The following is a 20,996-nucleotide window of genomic DNA, read 5'->3' on the forward strand; positions in this document are numbered from 1 at the left end:
CTGGTGCTTAGCACTCTGCTGACCATCAGTGCCTTTCAGGCTGTGCCTTGCCTGCACAGATTGATTTCAAACTGTGGAGGCAAAAACAGGGCAGCCCTACCTGGAGATGTCTAGGATTCAACCTGAGACCTTGTGCATGCAGAGCAAAGGCCCTGATGCTGAGTCCTTCCCCCCAAAACATGAAAAGCTGCCTCACTGGTCTACCTAGCTCAATACTGGGAGCAGATCTGCATGATTTCAGGACGGGATGCTGGAAGTCCTTCCCACCTGCCCTGGAAATGCTGGATGAAGCTGGACCTTCTGCTGCTGAGCTGTGGCCCTTCCCCCGGAACATAAACACAGTCTTGTCCACCTAAGCAGAGTAGTGTCAACACTGACTGGTAGGTCTTCCCCAACCCTAAGTTTAGACATCAGGGACTGAACCTTTATCAAAAGGGACTTTACAAAGATGCTCCACCTCTCAACTACAGCCCCTGGAACAGAAGAAGCTACCCTACACAAAGCCAGGCCCTTGGTACATCTACACTGATTGGCAGCACCCCTACAGGGACATTCCCAGGCATATTAGGAGGTAACAGGGATTGAACCTGGGTCTTTCTGCAAGCCAAGCAGGTGCTCTACCACTGAGCTATAGCCTCTCCCCAACACAGGAAGCTGCCTCAAACCAGGTGAGAATATTTGCCCCCTGAGCTGGGTCTTGAACCTGGGACCTTTTGCATGCAAAATGCGGGGCCATTCTCCATATATTTTATTATATACACCTTCGCTGACATAAATGATATATTGCCGAATATTAATCAGCCCTCCCTACCCCCAGCATGAGGAATGAACGCTTCTGCGTGTAAACAAGTCCTTTGATCGAACACAACATTACGTCCCACTTGCTGCAAGATGGATTTCCCTGGGATCCTTCCTGCGCTCACACAGGCTGAATGCTAAATGGAGCACACAAAGAGCTCGTGGTCAAAACAACCCAGCAGGCGACTTTCATCCATCACAATGGGTATATTTCCCATTCTGGTTCAGAAGATGCTGAGCTGCACCAGGAGCGAAAGCTCATCAGGGAGATTTCCTGCCTCTTCTGCATGAGCCATCGAATAATCTTTAGGAGCCATGCAGCCTTTTTAGATGACTCAAAGTGCTTTATGGACTTTTCCCTTCTTTTTTCCCACAGCCATTACAACGACCCTACAAGGTAGGTCAATGTTACTCTCTCAATATTGCAGATATTGCCATACGTCCGGAATTTCCCAGACATATCCAGGATGCATCTGTCAGAAATAGCATCTAGGCAGAATTTCTGAAGATCGGTAAAAATGCGTATGGCGACCCATGTCGGAAGTGTTGATTTTTTTGCTAATTTCCTTTTAAAAAATTGCTCAAAAATTTGGCCACACAACTTGGCCAAAAGAAGCTCAGCAACTTTTGTGTCTGGATTTTCACTTTTTGAAATATGGCAAGCCTAAGATAGGAAGGTTGGGGCAGAGAAAAAGAGAGAGAGGTTTGCCAAAGAACACTGAGTGAAGTTTGTGGCAGAGGCAAGGTTCAAACAAGATATTCCCTGGTTCATCAGTAACTGGGGTTTCATTTTAACTGTCAATGCTTATTTAAATTTATTTATCTATATACTGACCCCTCTCACAAAACATCAAGTACAGCGATGTTTGCATTAAAAAAACACACCTTTAAAACCAATACAAACCAATCATAAAAATGTCTTGCCTACCCCATTTCTCTTTTTTTAAGAAAACAGTAAATAAAACTTGCTTCTTCCTCTTGTTTTTAGAAAGAGCTACTTAAATACTCTTTAAATCTCAGTCAGGAAATCTTTTAAAAGATTCCCTGACTGGGATTAATCAATGACTGGGCTTTCATTTTTACTGGCATTGCTTATTTAAATTAATTTATCTATATTCTGAGCCCTCTCACAAAACATTAAGTACTGCGGTGTTAAAACAACACCCCTTTAAAAGCAATACAGAACTTGCCTACTTGAAATGGTTTTTAGAAAACAGTAAATAAAACCTGCTGCTTCCCCTTGTTTTCAGAAGGGAGTTGTTTTTCATGCTAAAAGGAGGTGGGCACAAAAACCCGGATACTCACTCGGCGCACGAAGTACAACGGTCTGGCCAGCGACTGAGCCGAAAGATCCATGGGAAACGCAGGAGTAATTTCCCTCTGCGCTGGACCCTCCTGGGAAGGCTCCCTCCACTGAAGGTGACGCCCCTGGCGACGAAATGAGCAAAGATCCATTGGGGAGGAGGCGGAAGTTGTCCTTTTCTGCTAGTGGGAGCCCATTCTTCTTCCAGGTAATGTTGAGGAGCTCCTCAACGGGAGCCAAGTTGCAGCGCAGCTCCAGGGTTTGGTTTGGCTCTAAGGTCAGTTGGCCTGGGCCCAGCCCACAGGTCAGCTCCAGAGAAGGCCTTGGAGATGGTTCCCCTGCAGCAAAGCAAAACAGAAGGTTGGCTTGTTGGAGGAACTACAGTAGGACGCCTTAAATTTTTTTTTTTTAATTTATGTAACTTTTTGATTGTTGTTGTTTTGACAAATTATGGTCATATCAACCACAGGAATATAACAACAACAATACAAACTCTCCAACATTACAGTGGTACCTCAGGTTAAGTACTTAATTCGTTCCGGAGGTCCATTCTTAACCTGAAACTGTTCTTAACATGAAGCACCACTTTAGCTAATGGAGCTTCCCACTGCCACCACACCACTGCTGCACAATTTTTGTTCTCATCCTGAAGCAAAGTTCTTAACCCAAGGTACTATTTCTGGGTTAGCGGAGTCTGTAACCTGAAGCATCTGTAACCTGAAGCATATGTAACCCTAGGTACCACTTTACACTGATAACAACCACCACCACCACTACTACTACTACTACTACTACTACTACATTTATAAACAACAACATTTATACCCCACCCATCTGACTAGGTTGCCCCAGCCACTCTGGGCAGCTTCCAGCATATATAACAACAATGAAACATTAAATAGGGACACTTGGAGGGTCTGATAATTCCACACACTAATACAACTATTTATTTATTACATTTCTATCCCGCCTTTTCTCCAAGGAGCTCAAGGTGGCGTATGTGGTTCTCTCTCCCCCCATTTTATCCCCACGACAACTGTCTGAGGTAGGTTAGGCCAAAAGAGAGAGAGAGGGACAGGCCCCAAGACCACCTAGTGAGTGTCATGGCTGAGTGAGAGTCAGAACCTGGCCCTTCCTACTAGTCTGTGCACCCAAAGTTGTCATCGTCACTGACAAAAAGGGCAGGACAACCAACATATAATAACAACAAGTGCTGATGTTTGGTGGTTTCTTGAGCATGTGCAGAGAGAGCCTGACGTGGGCCACACTAACCTCCAAACTGCCAACTTGCAAGAGAGCCGTAGTATTTCCTGAATGTGTTTGGCCATTATCTGCAAATGTCCTTGAGAAACACGGTGGCCAACAGGAATTTGCATGGCTATCGCAGCCTCCTCCGTGAGGAAACCCTCCGCAAGCCAGCTCCTTTTACAACCCTGCGCCAAATAATTTTGTTACCATTCCAACTGAAAATGTTTCCTGGTTCCATAACAAGTTTATCAGCACGGGCTGGGAACCACATGGCTGGGTGCCCAGTGCCTATCGCAGATTAATTTTATAGCTATTCAAGCACCCAATTAAACCTTCTGCTACCTACGGATGATAAAAAGGGCCACCTTTCTCGGGGGCGGGGGTGGAGAAGAGCTCTCCCCAGAGCATGCAATTAACTGCAGCGATGCCCAACATTAACACAGTTAAATTGCATTCTTCAAAGACGTGCAAAGAAAGCTGGAAAAAAATTGCATTCTTGGCAAGTGAAATGGCTAAATGGTCAGTTAATTTAATTCACCCTCCTTCCTCGGCCTGCAATCCATCATAGTGGCCATTATTTCAGAGGTAAGTGTTTTGGTCTACTCGCTGCAGACTTTTGGTATGTAATGGCAGTATGGTGTAGCGGTCAAAGTGCTAGATTAGGAGGACCTGGGAGTTGTTGTTTAGTTGTTTAGTTGTTTAGTCATGTCCGACTCTTCGTGACCCCATGGACCAGAGCACGCCAGGCACTCCTGTCTTCCACTGCCTCCCACAGTTTGGTCAAACTCATGCTGGTAGCTTCGAGAACACTATCCAACCATCTTGTCCTCTGTCATCCCCTTCTCCTTGTGCCCTCCATCTTTCCCAGTATCAGGGTCTTTTCCAGGGAGTCTTCTCTTCTCATCAGGTGGCCAAAGTATTGGAGCCTCAGCTTCAGGACCGGTCCTTCCAGTGAGCACTCAGGGCTGATTTCCTTAAGAATGGAGAGGTTTGATCTTCTTGCAGTCCATGGGACTCTCAAGAGTCTCCTCCAGCACCATAATTCAAAAGCATCAATTCTTTGGCAATCAGCCTTCTTTATGGTCCAACTCTCACTTCCAAACATCACTACTGGGAAAACCATAGCTTTAACTATACGGACCTTTGTTGGCAAGGTGATGTCTCTGCTTTAGGAGGACCTGGGAGACCAGGATTCAAATCCCCACTCAGACCCTGGACCGCCAGTCACCATCTCTCAGCCTGTCCTACATCACAGAGCTGTAGTGAAGACGAAATTAGGAGTGGGAGAATGACAAATGCCACTGTGAGCACCTTGAAGGAAGATGGGGGTATAAATGGGTGGTCCTGGACCAGTCCCATTTGTTCAGCCCAACCTACCTGACAGGATCCTTGTGGTATATAAATGCAATAAATTAAAAAATGTGGAAAAACTCTTCCTCTATTGCAGGGGGTAGTGCTAGATGACCCTTAGGAATCCCTTCCAACTCTACAATTGACCTGCATGTATGTAAAGGCATCCAATGTATATAAAAGCTGGCTAATCCGTGCTCCTCACAGTGCTTGCAAAATCCAGCACCAAGGCATTCTTCCGCGGCTGAGAGAAGCAACCCAACGAGCCTGGAATATCTACTCAGCAAAAAGGAACGAAAAAGAGGGGCAGAGACTAAGCAGACCCCCTCAGACACTTTGCACTCCGCAGAGAGCAGAAGCAGAAGGGCTGGCTAGCCCGTCCTCCTTCCAACGCTGACATCACTTTCCAATCCTTGGCACCAGTCAATGAGTTTTCCTGGACAGCTCCTGCTGCTACTGCGCAGACAGGTCCCTCTCGCTGGGCCTGGATGCCAGCCAGCCAGCCAGCTCCATTCCTGCTTCTGGGCACGCCAGCCTCCCTGGAGAAAACCACGTGTGTGCACCTTGCAGAACCCATCAACAAACGTCTGGAAGTGCCTCAGGTTTCAGCAAGAGTGACCCAATTCCAAGGTAAGAAGAAGATACTTCCAGTGGTGTATCTGGGATCCAACTAAGGGAATGACTACAAATTTTGTCTACCACATAATGTGCCCTAATCTCACCAGTTTGCCTCTAGCCTACTGAACTGGGGGAAAGCGTCAGGAGCCACTCCAAGACAGAATCAGAGCATGCACAGGGCATGAAAGCTTCCGACTGGCAGTGGCTCTCATTCACCACAGACAGGTGTGCAGCTTATTCAGAAGCCTGGATCAGGTCATTTTAGGCAGGACTGTGTGCATTCAGAGGAGCACAGACATCGGCACTGGACTCTGTGATTTTGGCGAAGAGGTGGTGTCTGGTAGCCAAATGTTACGCACCCAGAAAGACCTATAACCAAAACGGCAGCAGACCAGGAAGCCAGTGTGTTAATAGGCACCAATCATCTACAAGGATCAAGTGGGCCAAGCCTCAAACACCTGCAAATGATGCCAATGACTTTAAAGAGCAAAGACCCGTCAAGTGAATCGTGCTCTATAAACATCTGATGGGACAGTGCATGAACGCATTGTTAAAAGCCCCATTTGCTAAGGAGTTTCATGGCTTCAACTGATGACCCCAATTCTCATGCTGCATGGGGGTTCCTCAGGAGGCCCTCTGATCCGGCCAAACCCTGGCCACAAAGTGCCTTCAGGCACGTCAGAGGCCCATGGATTTTCTCTTACCACATGCGCAGCCATGAGGTATTTCAGCTTGTGTTGATTCAGTGGTGTGAAATGACGCCTCATGCACCGGGGGCATTTAATCACTGCACTCCTTACGTGCCGTGTGGCTAATTTTTCAAACCGGAGCTCTGCAAAAGCCTCTGTGGTGCAAGGGTCAAATGAGTGACATAATGCGTGGGAGAGCTGAGGGTGCCAGTGTGTCTTCTGCTGAATAATGGACTGGATATTGCTTGCACATTCCATAGCCAAGTTCTGAGTTAAATCAACATGAAGGGGGCAGGGGTGAGCAAGCTAACTCCACCCTTCAGTCATCCTCTCTGCCAGAGACCCTAAAGAAGCCGTTTGCCAACCTGCTGCCCTCCAGATGTAGCAGGACTACAAATCCCATCAGCCCCAGCCAGCAAAACCACGTGTGCCTGCCTGCACTTTGTGGAGGGGTCCGTGACTCTAAATCTGGGTTTCCCAAACTTGGGTCTCCAGCTGTTTTTGGACTGCAACTCCCATTATCCCTAGCTAGCAGGACCAGTGTTCAGGGATGGTGGAAACTGTAATCCCAAAACAACTGGTAACCCAAGTTTGGGGAAAAGTAAAGTTTACAAGGACCCCTGACCATTAGGTCCAGTTGCTGATGACTATGGAATTGCGGAGTTCATCTCACTTTATTGGCCGAGGGAGCCGGCATACAGCTTCCAGGTCATGTGGTCAGCATGACCAAACCAGAGCAGCGCACAGAAACGCTGTTTACCTTCCCGCCGGAGTGGTACCTATTTATCTACTTGCACTTTGACGTGCTTTTGAACTGCTAGGTTGGCAGTAGCTGGGACCGAGCAATGGGAGCTCACTCCGTCGCGGGGATTCGAACTGCCAACCTTCTGATCAGCAAGCCCTAGGCTCTGTGGTTTAACCCACAGCGCCACCTGCATCCCTTAAATTTGGGAAATCTTGCTCTAAATAGTTGCAATTGTGGTGAGGCAAGTGAGCTTTTGCCATGCTGGTCTGTACTTGAATTCCCAGTGGGTCTGGCAGGCACAGAAAATATATGCTGGGTGGGGGCAGCTCAAGCCTTTCCCCCAAGCCAATGACGGTATCACTGTTTGGGTGACATATCTGAGATCAGCAGATGGCCTGAAACCCTCTTCGAGAACACACAGAGACATCTGGCTTTTGAACCGGTGCCCAGAACCATTTCGACTTTAATGGATCTTTCCATTAAGAACTCACTAAAGGGAACATGGCTGCCAGGACATCAAAATCCCCCCACCCCCAATTATGGGTGTTATAAAAATAAAACAAATTAGCTGCAATTATTTGTGGGTGCCCAATGCAAAAGCCTGAGCTTTATGAAAGAAATGAAAATTGATTTGGATTAGCGGGCATTGAAGGCTTTTAAAAAAATTAACCAGTTGCTTATGACTTCAAAGCCTGGAGGGGTTCGGTCAGCGTTGCTGCTGGGCTGTGGCTACTTACCTGCCCGAGGAATCTTCCGCCACTACCTTCAAAGGCTGCTGGCTCAGCAGCAGATTTGCCATTAGGAAGAGCCAGGCTACAGTTCCCTAAGTTGTTGTGTACAACACTGAAAATGTGTTTTTAATTGGTGTTACATTTTTGCAAGGTTTTTAATTATGTGGCATTATTTATTTTGCAGGGCTTGCCTTGCACTCGGTGTGGAAGCTGCAGTTAGTGCAGAATGCTGCGGCAAGGTTGCTGACAGAAGTGAGACCTTGTCAACATACGACACCCCTGCCCGTGCACTGGTTGCAAATCTCTTACTGGGCCAAGTTCAATGTGTTGCTGTTAATATACATAAAGCAGCTTGGGACCAGTTTACTTGCAGGATCATCTTACCCCATATATGCCAACTTGACCGCTTTGATCTGCGGCACTTTTACACACACCACATAATATCCATTCCACGCTATTAATATTCGTGCCACAGTTTTTTAGTGTGGCAGCACCTAGATCCCGGAACTCCCAGCCTATTGAAAACAGGCTGGCACCTCTGCTCTGCACTCTATGAAACCTGCTAAAAACATTTTTGCAACAAATTCTAGGAATCTATGTAAACACTAGCAGGCGTTTTGATCTGAAATTTTAATTATGCTGATTTTAATTACATCTTGATGTTTTAAAAACTTCCTCTTAACTTTGACGGTTAATTATCATTTTAACGCACATTTTATTGTTTGTTTTTTGTCAAATGCTTTGAGGTTTTACTCACAGCTAAGGAGTATACAAAGGGACGCGGGTGGCGCTGTGGGTTAAACCACAGAGCTTAGGACTTGCCGATCAGAAGGTTGGCGGTTCGAATCTCCATGACGGGGTGAACTCCCGTTGCTCGGTCCCTGCTCCTGCCAACCTAGCAGTTCAAAAGCACGTCAAAGTGCAAGTAGATAAATAGGTACCGCTCCAGCGGGAAGGTAAACAGCGTTTCCGTGCACTGCTCTGGTTCGCCAGAAGCGGCTTAGTCATGCTGGCCACATGACTCAGAAGCTGTACACTGGCTCCCTCAGCCAATAAAGCGAGATGAGCGCCGCAACCCCAGAGTCAGCCATGACTGGACCTAATGGTCAGGAGTCCTTAAGGAGTATACAAATTCTGTTCAAAATCATAGAACAAAATAAAATAAAAATATGCCTTATGCTCATCCTGGGCTCCTTTGGGCAGGATAAAAATCAAATGAACCATGATAACAATAACAGCAACTTCTGACCTACATGACAGCCATGTGGAAGCCCCCTGTTGGGGACAAAGACCTTGTTGTTGCCATCTCAGGCAGGCAGCACAAGACATGGCAAATCTAGCCCATTGGCAACCTGATTATTTTAAGAAGCTATTCACATTCATCTTACAATGGATTGCCCACCTGATGAGAAACTGCAGAGTAACCTCATGCAAGGAGGATGGAGCAGAACTCAGTGGCCAAACACCTGCTTGGCATGCAGAAGGTCCCAGGTTCAATCAAGGCCTCCGGGGTTTCAGGCTGGAGCTTTTTCCCAGTCCTACCTGGAGGTGCCATTGGGGTTTGAACCAATGGGACCTTCTGCATGCAAAGCAGCTGCTCTGCCTCTGAGTCACAGGCATTCCCTCTTCCCCATTCCTACTGGAAGCTCAGCAGTCAAGATTCTCCAAGTCATTCCAGGTCATGGAACATGCCATCAAGGGCACAGAGCGAAATCTGCCAAGTCCTCATTAATCAGCAACTACAGGGCGAAGGCAGGTGACCTGACCAAAGAGGAGCATTGACTCCCATCGCAGCCATTTTCACGGAGCACATCTTGCGGCCTTGTGAATCTCCCAAAAGGTGACTTTTGCCTCTTCCAGCTCCAATTGCAAAACAGAGATAAGGGTATTTTTACTACCCTCCCTGGAGCTCCCAAGGCCTGATTTCGTGACATCCTAATCTCTTCCTTGCTGGGAAATGCCCCCCACACACCCCCTTGACAACCCATGAAAATAAGTCTATGCAATACACACTACTCAGCTCTGCAAAAGAACCTGCATTTTAAACTAAGGGAGCCTCCTTTCGGACCAATATATTGCCTACATTTAAGAATTTGGAGATTTGGTGTGGTGTTGTTGTTTACTAGGGACACACAAGGGCATTTTTATTTATTTATCTTTAAAAAGCATTTCTTGGTCATAAAATATCAGGGGGTATAGAATGCTAAGGCATCAAACACCATTTTAAAAAAATAATTGCAGATAATCGTTAAGGTGTCTGGATAACTGAAAAAGGGGGCGTGATCTAAAAGCCACAAAGTATAAAAACACTCAACTTTTTGAGGAAACTCTCAAAAGTCAAAAGCGAGGACGTGCCTGCTGCAACTCTGCTGGAAGAGCGTTCCACAGGCATGGGACTGGCGACACTAAAAGCCAGATTTTTCGTTGAGTTCAGTTGGGTATCTGTAACATGGGGGACAACAAACAGCACTCCTTTCCATGCTCTCCACAATGGGGCTGGGACATGAAGACTCAGGCCTTCCTTGAGGTAATAAGAATAATAATTTATTATTTATACCTGCCCTTCTGGCTGGGTTTCCCCACCCACAGGGCGGGTGCCACTACCGAAAAGGCCCTCTGTCTGGTTCCCTGTAACCTCACTTCTCGCAGTGAGGGAACCCTCAGAAGGCCCTCGGCACTGGATCTCAGTGTCTGGGCTGAAGAATGGGGATGGAGACGCTCCTTTAGGTATACTGGGACGAGGCCGTTTAGGGCTTTTAAGCTCAGCACCAACACTTTGAATTGTGCTCAGAAATTGGGAGCCAATGTAGGTCTTTCAGGACTGGTGTTATGTGCAGGTATCCTGCAGCCAAGTTATTTAGGCCTTTGGGTATCAACACAAGAACCTTGAACCAGCATTCAAAATCCCCCAGGCACCAGGCGTGTTCTGCAACTGGCACGGGTCCAATTGCGACCACATGGAGATCTCTGGAGGTCTGGTTGGCATCTGATATCTCTACCTGGCTGGCCCATCCAGCTTCCTTAAGCAGGTCTCAAATTTCAGTAACCTGTGCAATGCTAAGATTCATCACCCCCACCCCAACACTCATACTCCATTCTAGCCAGATAGCTCAGTTGGTAGATGAGGAAGCTCTTAATCTCAGGGTTGTGGGTTTGAGCCTCACTTTGGGTGAAAGATTCCTGCTTTGCAGGGAGTTGGACTAGATTATATCCTTGTGGTCTCTTCCATCTCTACAATTCTGTGATCCCCTGCCGTGCCCCCAAGGCTCCACACCCAGTGCGACTGAACCACTTGACAAGGGTTGAATCAATAATTCATTCCCTAACCATCCGCCATGGGAAAACTGCTCCGTGGCCATTTTGAATCTGTTACCAATGACCACATAGGATGAAGTAGACATACGTCCAGAGGACCTCAGGGACTGCCTGACCCTCTTGTTGTTGTTTAGTCGTGTCCGACTCTTTGTGACCCCATGGACCAGAGCACACCAGGCACTCCTGTCTTCCACTGCCTCCCGCAGTTTGGTCAGACTCATGTTTGTAGCTTCGAGAACACTGTCCAACCATCTCGTCCTCTGTTGTCCCCTATTCCTTGTGCCCTCCATCTTTCCCAACATCAGGGTCTTTTCCAGGGAGTCTTCTCTTCTCATGAGGTGGCCAAAGTATTGGAGTCTCAGCTTCACGATCTGTCCTTCCAGTGAGCACTCAGGGCTAATTTCCTTAAGAATGGATAGGTTTGATCTTCTTTGACCCTCTTACCCCAGCTCAGTCACTGACATCATCTGCAGGAGTGTCATGGGTCATCCTCGATGTGGACAAGAGTTGACAACAACAAGAAACTGAGCCTGTTGTGTCACCAGGCCAGACTTGTGGAACATTCTGCCAACAGAGATTCAGCAGAGGTCTCCCATGCCAACTTTTAAGCACCTGCTAAAAACTTTTATATCCCCATTAGGCTTATGCAGTCAAGTAAAAAAGACATCTTTCCATAACAATTTCTGATTTTAAATTATTGTATGGTTTGATGTACAATTGTTGTAAGATGGTCTATTTTTTTTATCAATAGTGGTATACATTTTAATAAATAAATAGACATCCAAACTGCTTCCCTTCCTGGAGCTTTAGTGACTACTTAGTCCCTGCCCCATCCAAACAAGATTTGGAGGATGCCCTGAGCTCATCAGACTGTCACTGCCGCTGGAAAGGGATTACCATTAATTGAGCTTACAGTTTATTAGCTCCGGATTATTTCTTAGTTGCTAGTCTATAAGCACTCTCGTTTTCCAAAACTGAGAGAATTACAAGTCTTGCTCGGATCACCGGGACAATCCAAATCACATCTTCTTTTTTCTTTGTTGCAAATTCTTCATGCAAAAAAAACCCAACAACCCCCACAACCAATCCTCTGCTCTTTCCCAAATATCCTATTAGTTCAGCTTTGCCAACGCCATAAAAAAAATGATACTGTGAAATTTGAAGCCTCTACCAAGCTCCACTGGATCTGTTTTCTGGCACACTACAGTACTGCATGTGTCTGAAATGTAAAAATGCACACAAGTTGGTTTGTTTTGCTTCAAAATTTACATCTCTCAAAGGCAGGGGGTGGGGAACCTCTGGCCCTGCAGATGTTGGTGGACTCCAACTCCCATCTCCCTTGACAATTGCACTAAGCTTGGCTGGGGATGATGGGAGTTGGAGTTTAACCACAGCTGGGGATCCTAGGTTGAAGAGCAACAGACAATAACCTAGACAACAATTTTATGGTGTCTCCCTAACGAAACCAAACAGGCAAGTCCTGACTCCACCCAAACACAATTGAGCCCACTGCCTCCTAGTGACTAAGCCATATAATGGCACTATTCACACAATCAGGTCTTGGGGTTTGATCTGGCAATTCAAGGTTTTAGCCTCCTTTTTAAACATGGGCTTAGCCAAAGGGGGCAGCTGTCCCCCTGATCAAGTAAAACAACAGAAATACTTAACTAACTGATCAATCACGTCAGCTCTGCCACCCCCCACAAAAGTCCTGCCCCCCCTAACAAGCTCCTGCCCCCCCTAACAAAATTTTGGCTGCGCCCATGTTTTCAAACCATCCAGACCAGTGTTTTCCAAACTTGAGTTGCCAGTTGTTTTTGGACTACAATTCCCATCATTCCTGGCCACTGGTCCTGCTAGCTATGGATGATGGGAGTTGTTGTCCAAAAACAGCTGGAGACCAAAGTTTGGAAAACCCTGCTCCAGATGAAGGAACTTGCAGCAAATGGTGGGAGGGAGTGATCTGTAGACTTCAGGGTCCCCACCCCCAGTTAGGAAATCTAAAGCACCACCTTCTCCAACATATTAGGATCTTCTTACTGCGGAAGGCAAACAGAAATGGGCACCAATAAAGGGATAATAAATCGATTTGAGAAACAAGTAGGAACGTGAGTGACAATTCTGCCTGGGAGAGGCTTGAGAGCTCTTTTAAAAAGCCAGACTCTCCTCCCCACCACCACTGCTTTTACAAGCACTACAGTGATACCTCGGGTTACAAACTTAATTCATTCCAGAGGTCCGTTCTTAACCCGAAACTGTTCTTAACCTGAGTTGCGCTTTTGCTAATGGGGCCTCCTGCGCAATTTCCATTCTCATCCTGGGGCAAAGTTCTCAACCTGAGGTACTACTTCCAGGTTAGTAGAGTTTGTAACCCAAAGTTTTGTAACCTGAGGTACCACTATATCTCTGAGCAATCAGCTTCACTCTGAAGCCTCTGAGTTGGAGCCTGAGAAGAGGCACAGTGATTCTTCCCATGCCTGCCTAGTGGGCTGTGTTTGGTTCACTTGCCATACAGGCCACTTTGGCAACAGACAAAGCCATCTGGCTGAGGAATCTAAATTCAACCGAAACACCATGAAAGTAATGGAACAAAGTGAATTTCAAATTGGAGCCAGCATCATCTAATCATTGCTTGGAACCAGAGAGAGAACCCTTTTCCATCTAGCTCGGTATTGTCCACAAGGACTGGCAGAGGCTCTCTGGGGTTTCAGAAAAGGAGCCTTTCCGAAGATATTGGGCATACCTGGGGCCTTCTGCATGCCAAACAGGTGCCCTGCCTCCCACAGCTTGTCATAAGGGCACATCTCATTCGCCATCCCCAAGTCGTGCCCTTTACTCTCTGCACACGAAATCTCAGGAGCCGGTTTGCAAATAAATAAAAATAAACAATCTGCTAAGGCAGCTAATGGCCTGTTTGGCCACACCAATTAACTTAATTATTTATTGACTGCCTATTTAAAGATCAGCTAGAAGGCGGAAATCCCCTAGGCGTGGGAGAAATAGCACAGAGTTGCACACAGGCACACCTGCCTGCCTTCCAAAGGTGTCTAAAAGCCACAGAAAAGATTCCCCCCCCCCGGTATGCTCCATGCACTGTTACTAAACTTACTGCACAGTTGTGATGTGCCTTTAAATCATCTGGGGAAGGAGCAGGGATAGGGGTCCCTGGAGACGTAGCAGAAGTCCAAGGTCTGCAGGAGAATGCTGGGGGGATGTTTTCTTTAAAAAGTAATTTGTTTTGTTTTTTAAATGATACAACTATGCAAAGGAGAGAGAGAAAGGTCTTAGATAAGTCACAGTCAGGTTGGTAAGCTGTGGCTGTGCAGATGTTGCTGTACTCCAGGTCCCAGTGGTCCCAGCAAGCATGGCCAGTGGTCAGGGATGGTGGGGGGACAGTACAAAACAACTAGAACTGGTCTATATGATGTCCCTATTTTCCTCAGAGAAATGTTGGAGGGTATGGAACAGGACATCCCCAGGGCTTTTTTTTTCAGCTAGAACTTGCCAGAACTCAGTTCCAGAATCTCTCAGGTGGGCACCATTGCCATTATAAGAGAGCAAGGGAGGTGTTCATGCTGAGTTCTGGCACCTCTTTTTCTAAAAAAATAGCACTGGACATCCCTATTTTCATCAGAGAAATGTTGGAAGGTATGAAAAACTACCTTCTCTTTTGCTCCCTCCCTCAACCTGACCTCATGCAAATCCAGGATTGTCACGAGGCACTGTGAATCCTCTAATGTGGGCTATGTGATGACAGCCTTACCTTTTTATGCATATAGAAAGATATAAGCTTTGGTGGGCTGAGGCTTATGCCATTATCAATGTGTTCATCTAAATATAATGTACTTTTATTTCCGTTTCAAACAGATAACATTTCTGTACACAAAACAAGTGGAACTACTGCCATCTGCCATAGCGCTTGTCTCAGGCATGTTTACACTTATTTTTGCCTAAGCTTTGAGCACTGTTGCGTATCAACAAGAATGCCGTGTTAGTCTTTAAGGTGCTGCAAGACTGCCGTTTTTGCTAGCACAGCTACCCCACCGGGAATCCCTCCCACAGTTCCTTGTGGTCCAATCCTTTGTACGGCAGTCTTCTTTTCCATATAATTCTCGTCCAGTTAGTACTATGCTGAAAATTTCTCCGACATATTTGGGGGGGGGTGAGGGTTAACCATTCTCCATCCATTAATGAGAAAAGGAACTGTATTCAAAAATTCTACCAGTAGATCCCAACACACCTTCTGCTGGGTGTGATTTGGACAGAGTGCCTTCAGCCAAGTTCCCGGAAGCATAGTGCTGTTTAGATAGTTCTATATGAGGATTCTGTAAGATTTCAAGCAGCGTTGGACACCTGGTGGGGCTAAGAGGCAGATCTGGTGCAAGGGGCACTTGTGAGGCACTATTTCATATTAAACCAACTTGGGATTTTTCGAAACTGGTAATAAATCCATCTTTTAGTGCAGCAGCATCTCTACACTTTGGAACTCCCCGCCTATTGACACCAGGGAGGCACCTTCAATGCGCTCTTTCTATCAACTGCTTAAAGCATTTGTGTTCAGGAAAGCCTCTACAGACACAGAGAAGTTACATATATTTCTTTTTCTGCTGCTATTGATTTTTTATCGTCTTCTGGACGTTTTTAAACACCTGTTTCTAACTTGTTTTATTGATAATGTAAATGTTTTATTATATATATTTTTGTAAACTACTTAGAGGGCTTCTTTTGCAGGGGGTGTGCGTTTAGCAAATTTGTTTACATACATACATATCGGCAGGACAGAAATCTCTATTTTCAAACTGACTCAGGAGCCCCTGTTGGGACAAAAACATAGATTTGGAATACTGTGGTACCTCGGGTTAAGAACTTAATTCGTTCTGGAAGTCCATTCTTAACCTGAAACTGTTCTTAACCTGAAGCACCACTTTAGCTAATGGGGCCTCCCGCTGCTGCCACACTGCCGGAGCACAATTTCTGTTCTCATCCTGAAGCAAAGTTCTTAACCCGAGGTACTATTTCTGGGTTAGCAGAGTCTGTAACCTGAACTGTATGTAACCTGAAGCGTATGTAACCCGAGGTACCACTATAGTTGTAATAGAAGAAAAATAAACCTTTAAATAAAGGGAGAAGGAAATAGGGTTGGGTACTTTGTGTGTGTGCATGGAGAACCTCCATATTCAAAGGAAGTCTATCACTGAATCCTTAGGCAGAAATGCAACCTAGGTCTCCTCCAGAGTCTCCTCTCCTGGGCATTTTTGCCTAAGTTGCATTTCAGTTCTCCAAATAGCCTCTTTCTATTCCCAAAGCACAAAATTAACTCGCTACCCAAACAACAATGCTCTCGTTAAGTTGCTGCGTTCTCCTTCTGTAATGCAAATATGGAGTAAGGAAAAACGTTGGGATGCAGGCCAGAGACAAATTACTGTGCAATTAAATACTTGCTTAATTATATGAACCAGGGCGGCTGGGCTCACTGCTGTGGGAAACGTCAAGAGCAGGGAAGGAGACTGTAAGAAGGCTGGAGCTGCCTCAATAGGCACCACACTGGCCACTGAGGGCACCAGGAAGGGCTGGGAGGAGCTCCTGCTCTGAAACCCTGAAGAGCTGCTGCCAGTCAGTGTCGACAACACTGATCTAGCTGGACCAGTAGGTCTGACTTGGTGTAAGGCAACCTGGGATGTTCCTCTGTGCACAGGTGCATCACCTGCAGCAACTGGTATCCCAAGGTACATTGCCTCTGAGCATGGAGTCTCTACTTACCAAGCAAAGCATACTGATCTTGCCTTCAAGAATCCATCAAGCCAAAATTGATGTACCCTTTTCTAACCCGCTGCCTTCGAGATGTTTTGGACTACAACTCCTATCAGGCCCAGCCATGGGAGGTGTAGTCTAAAATGTCGAGAGGACAATGGGTTAGGAAAGGCTAATCTATCAGCCTACCCCTGGGGGCAGCAAATTCAATGAATTACCGTATTTTTTGCACCATAACACTCACTTTTTTCCTCCTAAAAAGTAAGGGGAAATGTCTGTGCATGTTATGGAGGGAATGCCTACGGGCGGCATGCCTACGGATTTTCCTCCTCTAAAAACTATGTGCGTGTTATGGTCGGGTGCGTGTTACAGAGCGAAAAATACGGTAATTCTGAGAATGTGAAGTCCCACGTTTTGTCTTCTTCTGAACAAACAGCATCCAAAATGTTTTGCTGTGGCTTTATAATTTGTTGGAAGCTGCCCAGAGTGGCTGGGGCTAACAACAACAAATAATAATAAATAAATAAATAAATAAATAAATTTTACAATTTAAAAAGAGTATTTTCATCCACTGCCCCCTCAAGCCAATTTGATTCCCAGCCGGCACTGAAAGCCACCAACCCCAAACTTCCCCTTCCCTGCCAGCCCATCTCTCTATAGAAACTTGGTCCCGAAAAAGCCAACCGCATTTTAAGCAGGCCTGTGTGCCTTTGCAAAATGATATTGTGCAAGGAGCTGAATGAAATCTGCATGCAGGTGACCATTCGGGGGGAAAACGAGCAAGAGGCATGTGACTGCCAAGACAATGGGAGACCCAAATTCTCAGGGAAAGGGTCCTAAGTCTATTCAGACGCCAACAGCTTCTGGTGTGGGGAGGGGTGGGGGGGGTGTGAAGAGAAAGGGAGAAAAAGCATCCGCCGGGAACAAAAAAAGCCTTAAAGTCAAGGGAGGAAATTCACAAAAGGAACCTGATACAAACTGCCTAAATTGAGGATTATATAATCCGATTGTCGAGCTAGTGGGAAAAAGCTTCTTTCTTTCACCTCTCCGTTCCCAGAGCTGGTTCTGTCCCTTTCGGGAGCCCCACCACAAAGCAAGCAACGCGCACTGCCATAACAGAAACCAACGGGGCATGTCGCTCTCTTTTCTTCTTCTAAAGTGCTTCTGCAAGTTCTTCAGGGAAAATCCACAACAGAAGAGACCTTGCTATAGTCAGAACAGTCTGCACTGAGCAGAGAAAAGGTGAATACTATATGTTTGCAATACACACCCAGAGTCTGTTCCAGCAATATGGTTCAGGCTTTCAAGGGGGGTGGAGAGGGACCCTCTTAGGGAGAGCAAACATGACAAAAGAATGACAAAAGAGAATGGGGGGTTGCCAGGTTTTTCACCGGGTCTAGTCCTGTGCTTTTAAGAGAGGCACAGCAAATTAAGTAGGGTTTCCTCCCTTGTACAGAGGGGAGAGTAATGGGGGAGAAAGGGAACCTGTTTAATTTATGTGTGCCTGGGGAACACGCTGGCAACTTTTAGGGGAGGGGAAGGGGTACATGATTTTCTTCCGAGTGATCACTTCCCCCTGGAAAAGTTTTTTTAAAAAATATTTATATTTTATTGAAAACGTTCAGTGGGCAAAGAAAGTGAAAGACATGGAAGGAAGGAAGGAAGGAAGGAAGGAAGGAAGGAAGGAAGGAAGGGAGGGAGGGAGGAAGGAAAGAAAGAAAGAAAGAAAGAAAGAAAGAAAGAAAGAAAGATGCTTGAAACTGTAATGCAATACGATGTATAGCTCTGTGCTATTGTTCCGATTATTAGCAAGTCATTATAATTTTTATGAATGCATTTCTAGTATCATCATATTTATCCAGACACAAGTTGTGAAAAGCCATCCCCCGAAAGCATTTTTAGAAAACAACGAAAGCCATATTTCCTCAGCTGCCTTTTCCCATCCACTTCTTAATAGGTTTTACGTTTTCAGCACATAATGTGGCTTGCCTGATTTTTATCTGAATAATCCTGACACAAAGGAGATTATGGGCTTCTGCGTTAACGACCTCTTGTGCAACAGAGAAAAGAATTGCATGACAAGTGACATCTGCCAAAATTTCTCCTTCGCCTCTTTTATTGAGATGTGCGCAAGCCTTAAAAACTGCAACCAAACCAAGCCACAGAGATGCAGAACTCTAAGACAAGATTTTGTTTAGGGAAGGGAGTGGGCAAGGAATATAACTACAGTCCTATTGAAAGGAAAGTCCCATTGAAATTACTGGGGCTTGCCTCTGATTAAGCATGTGCACAATCAGGCTGTTTGATGGGCTACAATTATGAGGCTTAGAAACTTTTACAGCTGGGCTTTGCTCTCCACACCCTCAAGCCACTGCCCCTCTTTCCATCCTGCTTGAGGAAGACGCCTGTGGCATCCAAAAACTTGCACACCCCTACACAAACAGAAATTTGGATAAAGAAAGACTGTGTACATCTCCAGTGGAATTGGGGGGGTACAGCAGTGAGATGCTGTGTTTGATGGGTTGCCTGTCTCGATGGGGAAAGTTCTTTCCTATCTACTTGAAGAATGGAGGCTAGTCAAATCAAGCAAAAAACCTGCTGTTTTGCAAGCCTTATACTGCACACCTTGGAAAACGAGAGAAAAGTTTCTTTAAAGGAACTCCAGCTGAATAATGTACAGAACGTGTTAACAATTTACAGACCTGCATTAAGCTAAAGCCACAGCAGAACTTTTCATTAACCAAAACAGCAGCAGGAGCAAAGTTTGAGGGAGCTGCAAATCAGTTTGATCTGGAAAGCAGGGCTCCCATTTGGCCACATTTAACACTCTTTAATAATCCAGAGGCAGCAGAAAGAGAAGCCAAAGAGCTCCTGGACAGTTCATATATGTGTGCAAGGGGGAATGTCAACAGGTACAGCTCATCTCTGCCCTGAAATCCCCTCTGCTATAGACACACGTCTTCCTATATACATAAAAATGTAAGGCTGTTGTCATGCTGCAGTACACATGGCTGCTAATAGGTGGCCACACCACCAGCAGTATGATGGCAGGCAGGCAGGCAGGCAAGCAAGCAGGTAGCAGGTGGTCCAGGTGAGCTGTTTAATAGAGGGATGAGGTGCTTCAAAGAGACATTTGGCAATCACCTCTCTGAAGTCCGCACACACACACACCCGCTAAATGCAACTGCAGCAAAGTTTTAACAGTGGAGAGGAGGTATTTCATTTGATAATTTAAACATCATTCGTTTGAGAATCATTTGAAAATTTGCTCTTTATTACTCTAAATGCAAGCGCATCAGATATGAGAGCTGAAATAAAGGACTTCTTCAAGCAGTACATAGTTAACCTACGGAACGCGCTCTCACAGGAGGCAGTGATGGTCAGCAATGTAGATGGCTTTAAAAGACAAATTCATGGAGCTATTAATTGCTACAAGCTGCAAAGGCTGTGCTCTGGCATTGTTCCTGAGTATCAGCTGCTGGAAACCTCAGGAGCGCTTGTGCTCGGGTCTTGCTTGCGGGTTTCCCAAAGGCGTCTGGTTGGCCACTGTGAGAACAGGATGCTGGACTAGATGGGCCATTTGCCTGATCCAGCAGCCTCTAAAGAACACACTGTTCTCCACTCACTCCCTAGTCTCTTCTTCCCGGGGGTTCCCTGACTCCATTTCCAACACTGTCCAAAGGGGTAGGGGCTTCCTAGCATGCCTAGACGTAAGCCCCTGATCCTATACAATAGGGGCTGCCACCCCTGCTTGCTCCACTCGCTAGTCCCTTTCCCAACCCCATTTCCCCCACAGCTCACCAAACCCTGCCCCCTTTGCACCTGACCGAATCCACCTCTCTTTGCACCTCACCCAGTCCCTCCCCTCCCTGCTTGGCCCAAGCCTCAAGCCCTTTCAAAAGAGGGGGAAAGTGCTTCAGAAAGCAGTTTGCCAGACAGCTGTTTTCACATGAAATTAAGGTTGCAAACTTCTTTCACCACTCCTGCTCCTTTGAGCAACAGTCTGGCATGGTAGAAATTAACAAACAATACTGTAGTGGGCGGTTTTCACAGCACAGAGATAGCTTATTGGGGGGGGGAGCCACTACCTGAACTGTATGTTAGCTGCAGGAATTGTTTAATAATAAGAGTCAGTTGCTCTTTACAGTTTGATGGGTCAGTGCGTCTGGCTGTTAACCACAAGGCTGGTGGTTCAAGCCCAGGGATGGCTCACAGCTATGAGCAAGATTCCTGCATTGCAGGGGCTTGAACTAGATGACCCTCAGGTTCCCTTCCCATTCTACAATTCTATGATTGTATGAAAGAATCGTTCAACCAAATATTAAGTGACACTTTATTACATTCTCTGGATTTTTAATACAGCTGTTTCAAAACTAATCCAGTGAGAGAGCAGGAAAAAAGGAACGGAAGAGTGTTCCCTTTTCATCCGTTGGCAAAGCAAATACTTT

The 20,996-nt window shown here is 46.1% G+C and overlaps 1 protein-coding gene across 2 annotated transcripts in view; it reads right to left on the reverse strand.

Moving 5' to 3' along the window:
- Window positions 1-20,996, reverse strand: part of IGDCC4 (immunoglobulin superfamily DCC subclass member 4) — a 78,585-nt gene that overhangs the window by 55,509 nt on the left and 2,080 nt on the right. For both annotated transcript variants that reach the window (XM_082198314.1, XM_082198313.1), the window contains exon 2: window positions 2,104-2,439. In XM_082198314.1, coding sequence (XP_082054440.1) covers window positions 2,104-2,439 — 336 coding nt within the window. The remainder of the gene's footprint in view (window positions 1-2,103; window positions 2,440-20,996) is intronic.

The sequence above is a fragment of the Podarcis vaucheri genome (assembly GCF_965113315.1).
Source record: "Podarcis vaucheri genome assembly, chromosome: 14".
Classification (NCBI taxonomy): domain Eukaryota; kingdom Metazoa; phylum Chordata; class Lepidosauria; order Squamata; family Lacertidae; genus Podarcis; species Podarcis vaucheri.